Source organism: Siniperca chuatsi, linkage group LG16 (genome assembly GCF_020085105.1).
Source record: "Siniperca chuatsi isolate FFG_IHB_CAS linkage group LG16, ASM2008510v1, whole genome shotgun sequence".
Lineage (NCBI taxonomy): Eukaryota > Metazoa > Chordata > Actinopteri > Centrarchiformes > Sinipercidae > Siniperca > Siniperca chuatsi.
Genome location: NC_058057.1, coordinates 27,309,202 through 27,325,725, shown reverse-complemented (window position 1 = coordinate 27,325,725; position 16,524 = coordinate 27,309,202). Strand labels below are relative to the sequence as shown.

At 42.3% G+C, this 16,524-nt stretch overlaps 1 protein-coding gene across 3 annotated transcripts in view; it reads right to left on the bottom strand.

The window, feature by feature from the left end:
- The window catches only part of vta1 (vesicle (multivesicular body) trafficking 1), a 68,869-nt gene that overhangs the window by 44,166 nt on the left and 8,179 nt on the right, over nucleotides 1-16,524 (bottom strand). For all 3 annotated transcript variants that reach the window (XM_044168093.1, XM_044168092.1, XM_044168090.1), the window contains exons 2-3: nucleotides 6,203-6,297; nucleotides 423-550 (exon numbers count right to left, since the gene is read on the bottom strand). In XM_044168093.1, coding sequence (XP_044024028.1) covers nucleotides 423-550; nucleotides 6,203-6,297 — 223 coding nt within the window. The remainder of the gene's footprint in view (nucleotides 1-422; nucleotides 551-6,202; nucleotides 6,298-16,524) is intronic.

Here is a 16,524-nt window from a genome sequence, read left to right as displayed (position 1 = left end):
CTGGCTGAAAGCTATCATAATAAAATACAGCCAGATGTGACTGTCAGTGGCAGTGTAATCACTTGGTTGACGAGGTTAGCTGGCTGGGAGGAGACACGCCAAGTTAACAAACAAGAGGAGAGGAAGCAAGGAGGGGAGAGGAAGGAAATAGGAGAGAGGGGAGGAGAGTAGGAAACAGGAGTGGAGGAAGGAAGGTAGGAAGGAAAGAAGATGAGGAGAGGAAGGAAGGAAAAACAAGGGGAGAGGAAACGAGAGGAGATGAGAGGTATTGAAAGTATGTTTTTTTAACTTGATTTTGGAAGCTGCACTGATACTGAGGAGTGCTCCACAGCGCTCGAGGACCGAAGACACAGAGATGAAGCCAAACATATGACGCTGTCCGCACAGAGCTGAACATATCGAACCTCAGATGTGTTCCTTACTTGTGGAATCGCCCTGATCGGTCCTCGTTGTCAGCGTAGAGGAACATCTTTAAGGCGTAGTTTTCAATGTGGGCGTTACCAACCACCTCCTGAGTGATGGAGTCATTGTCACTCAGCTCCTTCTTCATCTGGAAAACAAAAACAAACGCACACACAATTACTCAAAAAAAAGTGAGGCTGTAACTGGCTCAGACTTTTATTGTGAAAGGCCTGATATGCAGACTACTCCTTGGAGGGGGAAATATTCTACTTGAACTGAATTCACTCGTTTTTAAAATGAAAACTAATTACTGACAAAACAGCAGTGTGCTTTGAGAGTGAACACACGGGAACATCTGTGTCACAATCTGCCCACACACACACATACACACTTTACTCCAACAATAAGCAGCAGAGTGACAAAACAGGAGCAGAAAAGTAGAGTTATTCTGTCTTTATAAAGGGTATATAAACAGTTCAGTGCTCCGGACGATGCAAAAAGAGCAAATGAGCGTTGGAAACCTGTGGCTGTCAGCGGTCAGCGTTGGTGCATGAAATATCTAGTGAAGATTTTTCTTCACTAAAGGTGAAATAAATACAGACACCTGGATGTGCTGAAAACAGACTCATTTTAACTCAAGCGAACACGCTCTCACTTCAGCGGGCGCCATCTAGCGCCTCCATCTCACTCACTTTGTTTGCCTTCGCTTTGCATTTTCTCCACCTGTAATTCCCCCTTCCCATAAAACCCCATGCTCTCTCCCTGCCTGTTTCTGTCTCTCTCTCTCTCTCCATTACAGCGTCCAACGGGGCTTCAGGTTTCTTGTAAAACCACTAAAGCAAACACGCTGGTTCCCTCCAGCAAGTGGACCCTGACCATCCTGAATAGATACACTGTTCACTGACTTAATCAATCTGTGTGTGTGTGTGTGTGTGTGTGTGTGTGTGTGTGTGTGTGTGTGTGTAGCGGAGGAATGTAAAACCACTGGGCTGAGTGCAGAATGAAGGAGGGACAACTGGTCAGGGAATATAAAGAATCTGGGATCAAAGGAAACTCACTCATTCTCACTCCGAAGTCTCCATTTGACTGTTAACCAAACTTTAAGGGAACTACAAGAATTTTAGCAACTTTTAAAATGCTAAATGTGTTTCCATCAGAATCGTTAGAAAATCTAAAGTCTTCCAACATATGATGAAATTGTTCTATACACATTGTAGTGACACTTGATTTGAGCCATATTCAAACAGAAAATAGCGAAACTGTATCACAACAGCCAAACAATTACTGTCAAAAGTAAATAAGCAGCACTGAGGCATGAGTAGAACTGAATTATGAAGATGGTCCAAATCTAATGTCATTTAAATGCATCATCCATGTCTCGTCATCTCGTGTCGTCTTTTCTGTCTCTTTGTCATGCACCCTGCAGCATACCCAATGTGTGTCTCCCTGTCTTACCATCTTCTTCATTTTCTTTAAAAGGCCCCCCCAAAAAAAGTTTCTTTCATTCAGAGGAGTCCAACATGAACACAGTTTCTGTCAGAAGTTAAACTAAACTACTGTACGGAACTAAACTGTACCTCTGATTGTTGCTTATTTCATTATGAATATTAAATGTTAAAGAGAGATAATTAGCATTTGTTACCAGGTTTTCAGGGGCTTTAATAAAAACAGGGCTGAGACAAGCTCAATGCTACAAAGTCATGTCACAGGTTTTGATCTAAACAACCCAAATAAAAATGGAGAAAACAGAAGTCAAACAGAGCGCAGCAGGTGTTTTTGAATAATTAACAGCATGAATCACAGCAGCAAGATCTTCTGCAAAGTGTCTGACGGCTAGACGTCATTAGTGCCTGCTGATATCAACAGCTGGCTGGCAAATAAAGGCGAGTGTGCATTAGATTAACAGCAAAGAAGAGCGCATATTTACAAACATTCAAGTTCAAGTGTCAAAATTGCAGTTCTCACACACATTCCAAGGACAAACTGAATTTTCATCAAATATCTAAATCGCACAAATCCATTAAAAAGGCAATTAAAAGAACATGTATTTTTAGGCCATAATGTCTGCTGAAACCTCTAAATTTAGCATCATCTGGCTGGTGGCGGGTGGCGATATCCCACCCTCCACCTTGTTTAAACTGACTTTTAAACATGTGATTTTCCACTGTCCCAGTGAGAACGAAGCCTCGGAGAGTTGAGGCGGCGTTGACGGTGGAAAATAGAATTAATGAGTCCAACATGTATTGTATGTATGAGCCAGGTCATCAGGGAAAGGGAAAGAGAGAGAGAAAACGCTGCTGTGGTTTGTGTCTCGAGTGACTCGCTCTGTAGAAATGAGTCACAACTACCAGCAACAGTTCATTAAGAAGTGGACCATACATAAAAAACCTCAGGGTATCCCCATGTTTCAGAAAGCTGCACTTAGAAAAAACCTTTCAGAAGATTAAATGTTTTACAGCAAAACATGTTGCTCGCTTCCTTTCTTGGAGTGCTGCTGGACTTGTGTGTGTGTGTGTGTATATAATATATGTATTTATATATGCACAAACAGAAAGACACTCAAGCCAATTCCAACACGAGCAGTAGCTAACAAGAACACACACATCAAAGCACCAGATGTGAGTCCTGTTGTGAGAGGCATCCTGAGTGTGCGACAGTAATGAAGATCCCTGGAGCCTCTGTAAAACCTGGCTCAAGGGGGCAGCTGTGTGTGTGTGTGTGTGTGTTTTAATCCTTGTCCTTAATTGGCTCTGAGTGATCCCCTCCTCATCATAACAACTCTATAAAATCTCATTAGCTTGGCCCCTGTTGAAAGTCCAGACAGCAGCCTGCTTTACGGAAACGCGTGCGACATGAAAGCTCGGGCCTCAGCGCAGTGCTGCGACTCCAAGCTTTAACCTAACATGCACTTGTAAGGTCGCAGGAAGACGTACGCAAACTGAGCCATTTTATTGGATGCAACGTCATCTGCACTGGAGAACGTGTAAAATGCCTGACGTGTGACAAAACATGCTTACTGATATTTGTTGTTTGTGCCCGATAATTACGATCATTTAGAATATGCAGCGTGGTTAATTAGAAATGCACACCCTTACAAAAAAAATCTATATTTCCCCGTGTGAAATATGAAATGTTGAAAACTGGTGCCGGTATCATGTGATTTGTTTCCCATGTGATACTGAGGGCGAAATTGATGTTTTCATATTTCGTATGTGGAATAGCAGAAAATGACATATGATGTGAATTAATCACATGCGAAATGTCCAAAATCCAAATGAACCTGTGTGTAATAGGGCTTATTTTTATCGATTAATCTAACGATTATTTTTTCGATTAGTCGATTGATCTAACGACTAATTTATCAATTATTCTAAAAGATAATTTTTTATTACTTGATTAATGTAACAATTAATTTACCCAAAATAAATAAAGAACTTAAATTAATATTTAATTATTTAATGTCACCATTTTAATTCAACTTAATTCTCCACCTTATTTTAGTGTTTACTCACAAACTGTTTGAAGAGACTGTCCACTGGCTAATCGATCGCTGTGCTGTGCTCTTTATCTAAAGACTGCACTCCCTTTCACTCACTCTTTCACTTTCACATGGAGCGGCAGCTCTGGTAAGAGGAGTTTATCTTTAACTCTTTATTTCCTATTCTATGTCAATGTTAGTTTAACTGAGAATTTAATTTTCCTTATTACCTTAAGATTGACATGTGGCGCTCGCTTCAGTTACACTGTCTTACTGTTCTTTCTGTTTCAACAGCCCGTGTGTGTTTTTCTTTGAGTTTATGGAGAAAAACTTTTGTCGAGAGGACTGAAGTTTCCTGGCTTTATTCTGTGCGTTCTGATCAGATGCCCATGATGACAGTCTACATATCATTCTGAACCTCCTACGTAACACCGCGCTTTGACCGGGCGCAGCCATACTTCATTGCGACGCGCCAACACGCGTTATGCAAATCGACATATTTCCGTAATCGATTATGACGATTACGTCGATGAATCGCCCGAGTATGTAAAATGTATCACACGTGAACTTGTTTTCCTCACGTGATAAAACGTGACAACTCCAGCTCCACTTACTCGCTTATTTCCAAGCCTTCGTCTGTATCACACGAAAGCTACGGGACACGCTATGTAACCGCTGTTCCCACGGTGACGCGTTTACATACACTAGTCAACTGTAACTGACCACACGATCAAATGTGAGACTGACTTTATGAATAGTTCCATCATGTTGAGAAAATTACGCGGCAGTCAGCCAAACACCTAGCTAAGTAGCATCAGGCGATACCATGGATGTAGTAGGTCGTAATTAGCTTGGCATTAAGCAATAACTTACAGGCGAATGAACACAAGCAGTTTGTGTTTTGAATGATTTCATTTACTTACTTTTGCCGAGCAAATCAAGCCACATTGGAAACATCCGTTCTGAGGAAAGGTTGCAGTGCAGGCAGAGGTCAGCTCATCTAATAGGCTAGGCTATGAAGACGGAGCTAAGCTAGCTTTCATTCCCTGCAGGCGTTGTGGATGCAGCACAAGCGTGCCGAGTTTAACAGGCTGCTTCGTAAGGACTCTTTGCAAATGCATCACAAATAAAGAAACCGTCGGAAGAGAATCACGACTGAAAGGATCATTTGCTGCCTTTTCGTCTCTACTAGCTAACATTAGCTAGCTACAGACTGCCGCTCAAAGGCTACCGGCAACTTTGAAGGTGGAATTTTGTTTTGCATGTTACTCAATGCATGAGCTGACGTCGCGAATCAATCAACACACCTTAACTGTGAACCCCTGCGATGAAACGCCACATTGTTTTTCTGCGTCTCCTCGGGACGAATACAAGTACCACTTACACATGTACTGGATTACTATGTAAAGATGGATTCTTATAGAGTACTACACAGAATGTGCTGCTTTTGTTTTCTCCTGGCATTTTTAGATGCGAAGCCTCTCTGAGCTGCAGGTGAAACTCACTCACAGGATCACGATTAGCAAGATGAGCTCCAATACGTTGTTTGCCATCACCTGATTCTGATGACGCTCGAAATTTTGAATGAGGCAGGAAGTGAAAGGCAGAATGGACGAGATGGAGGAAAGCCCATACTGTGCTAGTTGTTGTTTACTCATTGTGTCGCCCAATTCAGTCTTAAATTACAGCTAAAAACCTATTTTGAGGTCACAATGACCTTTGAGTCAAAAGTGTCACCTATTCATTGTCCAACTAACTGCGAAATATGGTCGTCGATTCTTGAGTTATGGACAAAAACGTGTTTTGTGAGGTGACATTTGACCACCAAATTCTACTCAGTTAATCCTCGTGTCCAAGTGGACGTTTGAAGAAATCAAAGGCGTTCCTGAGATATCACATACACCATAATGGGACGGAAGGACAACGCGAAAACATTATGCCATAAAACAAGCTGTCTAATCTTCCCGAAGGCTTTTTGTCAGTTTTCTTCAGTCATACCTGTCGGTTATAATAACTCACACAGCTGCTACTTAGTCTGACTCACACAGAGTTTTAGATCAGTGATCACAGTATGTGTGCTGGAGTGAGAGACACACAAAGTGAAAGTAATAGTGAGAAATTGAAAGAGATTTTAACCGGAGACTTGTAAAATTGTCCGTTTTGGCTGGTAACAGTTACATTTACAGAAAAATAACAATATCATGATAACCTGTATACCACTATTGTGAAATTACATGTACTGTGATGGAGGATTTTGTCCTTATCGCCCACCCCTACTCTGCACCACGGGATCCCACCCAGGGAGAAACAGTACTAACTTACCAACTCCAGCTGGTCCATGAGTTTGACCAGGAACTTTCGGCACTCTGGTGTTTTACTGTCCAGCTTCATGCCTGTCTGCATAGCATAGAGCCGACCTGCAGGAGAGGACAGGAGGGGGGGGGAGGAAAGATGAAAGGTGAACAGAATTAAACATCTTTTTACTGCTCAGTAAAGTCCATCCCTCTTCAGCCGCGTTCAAAGATCTGGCCAAGTCATATGGAAGACTCGTTACACAAAGTCCTGAGGAAGTTTTCACAAAAACTGCGAAGCAGCCCCGTGACATGACAAGCTGCAGGGTGTTTTCTGCTCTGCCACAGATCAAACACAAAACCACACTGGAGCAGGAGGAAAAGGTCGAAAAGATTTCCACCTGAGCCACCACAGGCCTGATCGTACGGAGAAGATTCTCTGTCAAAACTCCAACTCCCACAATCCCTCATCTGTCAATTAGTTCTGCAGTCAGATTCTTCGCTTCACATGAAGTAATGCCTTAAAAACTTTGCAGCTAGATGACCTGAGCAGCAGCAGAAGATCTGTGGGAACATCTGTCCGTTTGTCTCGTTGACTGACTAACTGATTGATTGACTGGTTCAATCAGTTGATTGATTGCAATTTGGCAGATAAACAAACAAACAATTTACCAACGTCTTAGTTATTGCAGACAAAAGCCAATGACAGGACAAAGCAGAGATACACGCACCTGTTTTATCTCACATCATGTTGTTACACACAAATTACTGACATTTTCATACTTTTCAAATAGATGCAATCTTTCCAAAGCTTTAAAATATTTTTTAACTAAGAAATTCTAATGGACCTCTTTGCAAATACTTCAAATTCCTCCAATTTGTCATTATTTCCAACATGCAGTCCATTGTCCATGTTACCGGTTCTAAAAGGCTAGATAAAAGGGGGGGGTTGTGATGTCCTTCTATTTTTGTGAGGACAAATTTGAGTTTAAACAACCTTGAGAGTGAGGACCTTCCTGGAGGCTGAGGACATTTCCGCCGGTCTGTTTGAGGGTTAAGACTTGGTTTTAGGGGTTGATGTGAGAATAAGGTTTAAGCTAAGCTTAGGGTTAGGTTAGGCTGGGGAATGCATTATATCACTGAGGGTCCTCACAAGAGTAGAAGTACAAACATGTGAAAACCTTCCTGTGTAGTCTATGATTATGCAGTGCAACTATGTAAGAAAGGTCTATTACACAAAATGATATTAGTTTTTCTATCAGTATTGCACACACACACACACACACACACACACACACACACACACACACACAAACGTGAACACACAAATGAGCCACACACACACACACACAGCTTCCCTCTCTAATGGCATAATTTATCAATGGGTCCTTGTGGTGGAATAAAAACATCCAGTAGTACTAAATCAGCATGTCAGCCAGGTACACACACACATACACACACACACACACACACACACATACACACACAGGTGAGTTTGAGTAGGCACAGGAGAATCACAAGGTAAATATACCCAGCTGCCTGTACTTAGAGCAAACAAACACTACAGGTCTCATCCCCCTAATCCACAAGAGTGTGTGTGTGTGTGTGTGTGTGTGTGTGTGTGTGTGTGTGTGTGTGTGTGTGTGTGTGTGTGTACACTGTATATGTACAGTTATGTGAACAGGCAGAACGTGCTTTGTGCACCAAAGCCAAGTCAGCACTGCACTATCAATCCGAGGCGAGGGAAACTGCCTCAGATTTTTCTTTTGCTTGCAGTCAGAGAGGATGCTGGGAGGATTATCGGCTGACATGGAGACAGATGAGATTACCTCAACAGTTTACTTGTTACAGCTGGCCACATGCAGCGCTGTACGTGGCCATCCAAAGCACACTGTACAACACTAACGGACACGGGTCAAACCAGATCTCTGCCTTGCCGGAATAGAAAAGAAATTATTACACTTTTATGACATATAAAATTAAGCTTTAGGAAGAAATAACAGACGTTTGGGTTTACAGCTTGAAAAGCCCTGTACTAGCGTGTACATGACAGTTTATTTGTGGATCTTACGAGGAGATCTCTTGCTTACCCATTTTCCGTTCCTAATAAAAGACAAAACGTCAAAAATAAAAACAACTCTTAGAATTTAACAGTATCTACAAATACTTTGCAAATGAAGAAAATGTCAATTTCTGTTGACTCTTCAGCGGTGGAAAGTGTAACTGAAACAGCTGCTGTTGTACTGATGCAGTAAGCTTCAACCATCTGGTGCAGAAAGAAGAGGAAAAACCAAAACATTAACAATTACCCAGATATTTTCAGCTGCTTTTACACCCAACTTTGTCATGTGGTGGAGTCTGTTACCAGGCGACAATCCACAGCTTGCTGTGCTCTACACCGTGTACGTTAAGCCCTCAGTTTCCACCTCATGTCGAGTGTTTGAGTCACAGCACAGTGTCGCTGTACTGCACAGCGTCAACAGAACAATGTCTCATTTCACAGGGCAGAATGGTGGGGAGTCAGCGCCAAGCCCTGTACCAGTCATTATTTCCACAAAAACACCCGCTCGACACACATGCATGCATGTGCTCATGTGGAAGCCACAGAGACAGTTAACCAGAGCACAGATAGACAAACAGCCAGCAAGTCCTAAGCTCCCGAAGCAGCCAGTGAGCAAGTCGGCCGGTTAGCCAGTCATCAAGTGACAGAGAATCCTTTGTGCTGTTACACCCATACAGCTCAGCGTTCGCTTTGGCTGTTCACAGACAATGAACTGCAACACAGAAGGCTTTGACAGCAGAGGATGTAAGGCCACAGAAACTTACAGATGTGTTCCCCCCAAACCTGGAGCCCTCTGGTGGTCAGTAAAGGTACTGTGCGTCTGTTTTCACTGTAAACAAACACGGTCATTTCTCACTACAATGTATTTTGTAAATCCATCACGTGCATCCCATACTTCATAAAACTAAATTTGCAAATTCTTGTTTTAAATGTTTTGAAACCTGCATTGTATTCCTCTTTACGTATTACTGTCCTCTTCAGTCAGCAGAAATGTGTGTCATGTGACTCCTGGTGTTCCTGGAGTGCCTCCACTAATGTCAGAAAAAATACAACTTTATAATTAAATATAATATTAGGCGTATTAAGCTGTGGGGAAAACAAGCAGTGGTGCTACATCTCACAGCAAAGGCAGCGTATTTAATGAGCGAGGCTGCCGTTTAAACCGTCATCTTGTATCTGCATTGATAGCGAGATGTGTCTCAGCAGGTGGCCGACTGATCGATCACATCGCGCGGCCACTTCACAGCGCTTAATCAGAGCAGCACGTCGTAATGTTGGGGAAAAAGAGCACCATTCAGTCACAATCAGGCGCAGACGTGTGAAATATAAAACAAAACTCAGCTCTGCTGCAGGTCAGACACCAGGCTGAAGTTGGTTTGATGATGCATCTAGTGGAAATTAGTCTAAAGCTTGCATGGACCAGTCCGGACTTCGATCTTGTATCATCAATGGCTGTGATCAGACATAAGGGGTGGGGGCGGTTAACCTCGCTTACCACCCTCACAAACCAGTTTCCAGGAAGAAGAAACCCTACGGTGTGCATGTGCTTATAGTGAGCATTCTGGCTTGAGTGAACCTGAATGAAGACGGTGTCAATTTTATTTTATTCGTTAAAAACAAAACAGTGTTTCAGTTTGATTGGTAGGTCATAACACTAGTTAACTCAACTAGTATTAAAAAGGTGAATCTAAGCCTGAAAACTAGTTTGACACGGACCTGGCTACTCTGGAGTGATACGTTTCCATGGTAACCTTTTTGGAAATTCCTGAAAATTAGCCTATTTTGCTTAAATAGGCCTGTTGTAACAGGTAACAAATACCCACCCCATAAAACACTACTCTACAGCGCCTCCAGTGGCTACCTATAATATACTGTACCGATGCAATAAGCTCTATAAGTCATTTTTTAATAGCACACGTCTCTTTTGATAGACACAGTTTCTCATCTTGGGATAAATGCAGGCTGATCATGCAACAGGTCATTTGACTTGAGAAATGTCTGGAGCACCCTAATGGTCATGGAGAAATTTTTTTTTTTTGAGGACTACTTTTGGGTTCCCTCGAAAATATTTTGCGTTCTTCCGTTCCTTCTGAGCCGGAGGTGTATTTGTTATGGAAGGTAGTGTGGAGATTCTCATGTTATTTATGGACAGCTCACCTTATACTGAAGAAGTTTCACATAGATTCTGGGAAAGGTAGGGTATAAGGAACATCAATTATTGTTCACACTTATAATAAATGGAACTTATGTACTTATATAGCACCTTTCTAGTCTTTTCCGACTACTCAAAGCGCTTCAACTACATATCACATTCACACACTGATGCTCATCAGTTGAAAGATCCGAATCGACCCGCGTTACCGCTAAGCCACAGTCGCCCCTTACAGCAGCACTGAAGGTTACTTTAATTTGTTTTGTGAGAGGACCCTGTGCAAAAAGCGCTAAAAGCTTTCCAACCTGCGTTGGTCTGCATTGCTGATGTGTCTCTGCAGGCGGTTCAGTGCTGTCTGCTCTTTGTGTGACAGAACCACAGGCAGTGTTTGCAGCATTTCAGTCGCCTTCTTGTCTGTCGCTCAAACAAATACAGCGCATTAGCTTTATGAGGTGGATTCAACTGCACATCTGTACTTCCTCAGTGACCCCCTCTGGGCTACAGTACGGTACAGAATGAAACCGACAGCATCCTGCAGGTTACATTACAGCTTTCTTCTGGAGAGAAGAAATGTGAAGATTGTTTTGTAATAATGCTTGTGGTAAGATGGTAATATTTCTACTGGTCCTCTGATATTTATGTCCATTACTACGAAGAAAACAGCACACAAGTGTTTGTAACCGGTGAAAATGGCCATAATAACCTTTCAGGCTGTTATTTACCGAGATTAAAGGGTCTTTGGTGGTACTTTCCACTCTGCTGCACCTCTTTTCTGCCTGTCATGCACATAATTAGAGTATAAAAAATGTTTTTACTGGCAGTGTTTTGCTACTTCCTTTTCCATTTGATATCATCACTCTAAAACAATAAGCTTCAGATGAAGGACTACTGCTGTTGCTGCCAATGCACACAGAGAAAGAAAGTAAAGTGTGATTTGATGTTGCTAAGGAAGGATATACAAGCTCAAAGTGTTACAAGAAGCACTTTGGGGGGGGGTCACATCCCATAAACTTACCCTCCTGTTACAAATGACCATGACGATGAAAAAAATAAAACATCCAAACATCATTCACAGAAAAACATGTCTCAGTCCATGCCTTTGATTTCTCTGTTATTAGTCTACTTTTCTTTGGGTTACACAATACATATCTGAGCATGTCAAGCCCAGCCAATACCAGTTACTGCACAAATGGGAGCCACAACAGGAAAACATGCGATGTACATGGTTTCTGCAGACGCTTTCACAACCATCAGAGTGAGTGCAGAGATGTCTGAAGGCTGCCAAACTTCTCACCAATCACTGTTTACCATAACTAATCATTTCTAAGGCAGTCATGATTTATTAGCGTTGCTGAAGTGCTACATGTAGTAACTTTAAACTGTTTTAAAAAAAGGTTTCATGTGCCCAGACAAAGAAGTTGAACCCTAAACCCCGACAGCGTTATTGCTCCGGAAAGATTAAACACGTCTTTAATGGAGGAGTTGTCCTGCCGTTTAGATTCTATCTCAAAGTGGCAGCTGTCATCCAGCGCGGTGCTGTAAGAAAAATATGTTTAGCAGGGAGGAATTAACACTGGCATAAAGTGTGCTGGCAGAGCGCCACAGCCTCCACGCAGTCTTGACGTTGGTCGTGAAGAATCTGTGCCAGTCTGAATCTGGGCCAATGTGGTCTCTCTGTCACATAAATGACAAGGACGTTATTATGGAGGGAAGCTGCGTCGCTGTGTGCGTCTCCGCATATTCCCCTCTCACAGACAGACTGACAGAGTGAAAGGAAGAGAGAGGACTACAGTTAAATCACTGTCAGAGACTCAGTAAAAGCTATAACAAGTGGTTTATTACACCCCAAAATGTCACTGTTAGCATCTGCATAAACCGTGTTGAGTCTGAATATCATCAATAAAACACTGGGAAAAAACTGCAGCTGGTCAAAACCTGGTTCTGATATGATGACTATGAAACCAGATACATCCAACTCAACACGAGTATAGTATTTATTTATTTATTTATGTGTTGATTATTTGACAGGGTCAGTGCGCACAGCTTCTTAGCTGTAACAGAGTTCGTTATAAGCTAAATTACATCTGTAATCTCTGGGCAGGAAACAGAGAACATCATCTCTGTTAAGAATTAAGTAAAACATGAGAAACTCTAAAGTACCTGTCGTGCTATTTGCTGTCAAACTACTTTAGTGACGCTGGAATTCGACCAAAAGAAGCAAACTTTGGAGACGGAGGGCTTCATTCTAAGTTCTCCGCAGAACGGTGACTAGGCTCGTCACTTTTTATAAAGTAAGTTCAAAATAAAGCGTTACAGGCCGAACCTTATACTCCGGCGAGGAGAATTAATAAAGCACACTGTCACTCAGATGGATTATATAAACTGTTGTCCAATCAGTTGCTGTTCTCTTCCTTAACGCAAAATTGAACAAATAGTATACACCTACTGTGTGTGTGTGTGTGTGTGTGTGTGTGTTGTGTGTGTGAGCATCAGTATTTTCCTTAAGAGTTTAAATATTTACGTTATGACATAAAATAGCCTTTTGCTTGAATATTGTAGCTCTTGTTTTATTATCTTTCACATTTCACCTTGTGTTTCCATTTCAAGTTGTGCATATCCGATAAAAAGGTAAAGTCACACAGTATTATGAAGGTATATGTTTTTTTTTTAATCACAAACAGGAGAAAGTGTATTGTAAGAATATGGGGAGCATATTTTGGTACTTGTTATAATATCTATATATAAAATTTCAGGGGTAGCGTATTTCGATGGACCGATATCCCCTATCAAATAATGCTCCCACTACAGAATCATTTTATATTACACCACTACTGAGTAACTCGAATATCTCTATTTAAGATTTCAGGGACACTGTGGGTCATGCACATGCGCAGAACCGCTAAGCACCTCAACAGCTAGCACATATAGAAAGTGGCTGGTAAACAAATTTAGTGGCTGGTACATTTTTGAATCCAGCAGCCACAGTGGCAGGTGGACAAAAAAAGTTCATTTCCAACACTGCCTGCAAACCTCGTCAATTACATAATTGCAGCCGGCGCGTTCCTCTTGAGTTCAGCTGACCGCTGCAGGGGACCATGCTGAGCCCTTTACAGAAACATCACCACAACAACAAATCTGAAGTCCCTCCACGAGGCAGCAGAGCGCCCCGAATGAACAGGACCACATCAGTTCCACAACTGATTTCAAATGAACGGATTACATGTTAATTCTCAATATCCGAATATGATTTTATGGAGTTTGTCTTCCTGGTTTCCTTCAGATTTATTGACCACTGCTTTAAGAATCACCTGAATATATCTTTCCAAACTCCCGTTCCCCCTTACGGTTTTTCAGTACTGCTCATTATCAGAATACTATGTTCTGATTTCCAAAGATTATGAAGTGCTTTGGCATTATGCACAGTTATACCCAAATACATTTTCAAATTAAAATAAACAGGACTCTGTCTATCCCCCAGAGACAGAGGTAGGGTCAGCTCCAGAGCTCATTTATAATGTCAATGATCCAATCTACAGTATGCGAAGCAGCGGTTGAAACGCAGCCAAACACCATCAGCCAGGGAGCTGCTGGTGAATTACACCGCTTCATTACAGCTAAACAAATCATGGCTTTGACTCAATCCGCTATTGATCGGCCTGTTCTGGGGTGGAGGTGAGGTAAAATACTGGCCTGCGTTAGCAAGCTAATTTAGATAGACCTGCTGATGAAGGGCTGATGCGAGCGAAAGATAAAATTCATCAACGGTCGAACAAGAAGGACGGAAGCACAGCGGCCCGATGTGAACCAGCCTTGTAGACTGAATGCACGGTTTCTAATGCTCAGAGATTAGTGAAGACTAATCTAACAAACCTGTTTTCAATGTTTGCTCACTTAATTAATAGCAAATTAAGAAGCACCTATTTCCAGTGGCGGATGAATCCACATGTGGTGCTGTAGTGAGTGTTTGGGGCAGCAGGACGGTGTGTGTGGGTCAATATATAGTTTAATTTTATAAAACAGCTGCTCGCTGGAGTTTTTATCAAACCAACAGGAGGAAACATTTGTTGGGGACTATTTTCAGCGGCGGATGAATCCACATGTGGTGCTGTAGTGAGTGTTTGGGGCAGCAGGACGGTGTGTGTGGGACTGAGTCAGAATAAAACTACAGTGTGTGTGTTCATGGTGATGAAGGAACAACAGAGCGGCTCGCTGATGTGTTTTAATAGTTTCTGGACGACGATGGAGGAAGAAGATCCATCAGGCTGTGATACACACACACACACACACACACACACCTGTTAGCAGATACGTTCACTGCTGGTTTGAGTCTGCGCATGGGATTTATTGACAATGAGAAAAATATAAAATATTTGGAGCGACCCTGTTATAAAGTCTTAAAATGCAAAAAAAAAAGAACTTTAAAAATATAGCACTAATACTTTATTATCTCACACACACACACACACACACACACACACACACACACACACAGGTTTTCTTGGTCCGATTTTTTATTTGATTCACATTTTACAGTCTATTTCAACTTGTTTTTCTATGGAGCAGCATCATTCTTGGCAAGATTGTTTGCGTCTCCCAAACAAAAGCCTGGTTTATGGTCGACGCAGTGTCCCCCGGGCCACAAATGACGGGGGCAAGGTGTCGCAGCGCGCTTTCATTTCAACATGGACGCCTTCTTTGAGAGACCACGGGGACAGCCAAATGACTCAATTCATGGAGAGAGATCGCCACCACACCGATAAAAGATAGGTCATTTTGTAGGACAGTGTGGAAAAGTATGAGGGATCGCCGTGCTGGATAATGGCATTCTTCCGGTAACTCGTTGACATCTTGCTTATTTCACATGATATTTTGTTGGTACGCCCCCTGGCGTGTCGGAGAATATTGCCACAGACAGCGCGCTGAGCAGAAACAGCTCGTGGGAGTATAAACCGAGCTTAATTCAGCCGTGCCCATCATGTTCTGCTCCAAGGCAACAGGCAGAAACGTACCTATCAAAACTTCAACATGATGGACACACACACACACACACACACACACAACCTTACTCAGTTAGGCAAGTTAAGCTTCCTGCCCTCGTGATAACAGATGGCCTCTCTCTGTCACACACACACACACACACCACACACAGAGCCACAGCTAGGCTCAGAGGCCCAGACACATGGTGCTGCTGACCTCCAGTGGTCTGGCTGGATCACTGGTCCACTTCAGCACACAGCAAACACTGCGGCTGCATGTCAAACAGTACACATCCATCCTGCACCCTGCAAAAGGTTCCTACTGCACACTGACAGGACCACCTCCTCTTAAAAATCACCCTTTAAATAAATCTTCACAAGAAAAAAAAAAAAAATACTGTCCGATGCACTTTTGCAGGTAAAAAGACTTGGAAATAATCCAAATCAATTCCTGTACAACTCTCTTCACCTTCCTAGCAGCCATGTCAATCACTTCTATCGCAGGGCATCGGAGATCAATGAGAAAAGCTTGTTCACGCTTTGAGATAGAGTTAATCTGCATATCTGCTGCAAACTGAGCCAGCGTTCACAATAAAAGCAGGCAAGCCTCTGCTCTTTCCTATTAAAACAGCCCTAACAACGCCCCCTGATTCTTCTTTAATCCACTAAGTAGCCTATCCGAGGACGAAGACCTTACAGTAGCAGCCGCACGATCCGACTGGCCGCTGATTCACAACAGCACCTGGCACCTGGGTCCAAATATTTACAATAACAAACGTTAACTGTTTTTTTTTTGAACGATCAAGACTTTTCAGCAATTGGGGAAAAAAAAAAAAACATTTTAACAAACCGGCCAAAAGTTAACAGGTCAAATGTTGTAAATCATACCCAAATTGTGTCCCAGCTAGTTACAAATAAGGATGCACTGATTCCACCGATTCTCTCCCGATACGGTAACAAAACTCAGAGTACTGGCTGATACCACATACTGATCTACCAGCATTTTAGACAGCATTGTTTATAATCTGCAGTCAATTAAATCAACTTTAATTGACTACAGCTGATGAAATCTATACACGAGAAGTCTGCTAACAGCATTGATCTGTCCTTGTCCTGATTTATGGGCGATAACTGGGCACAGTGGGGTGACAGTGATGGGACAT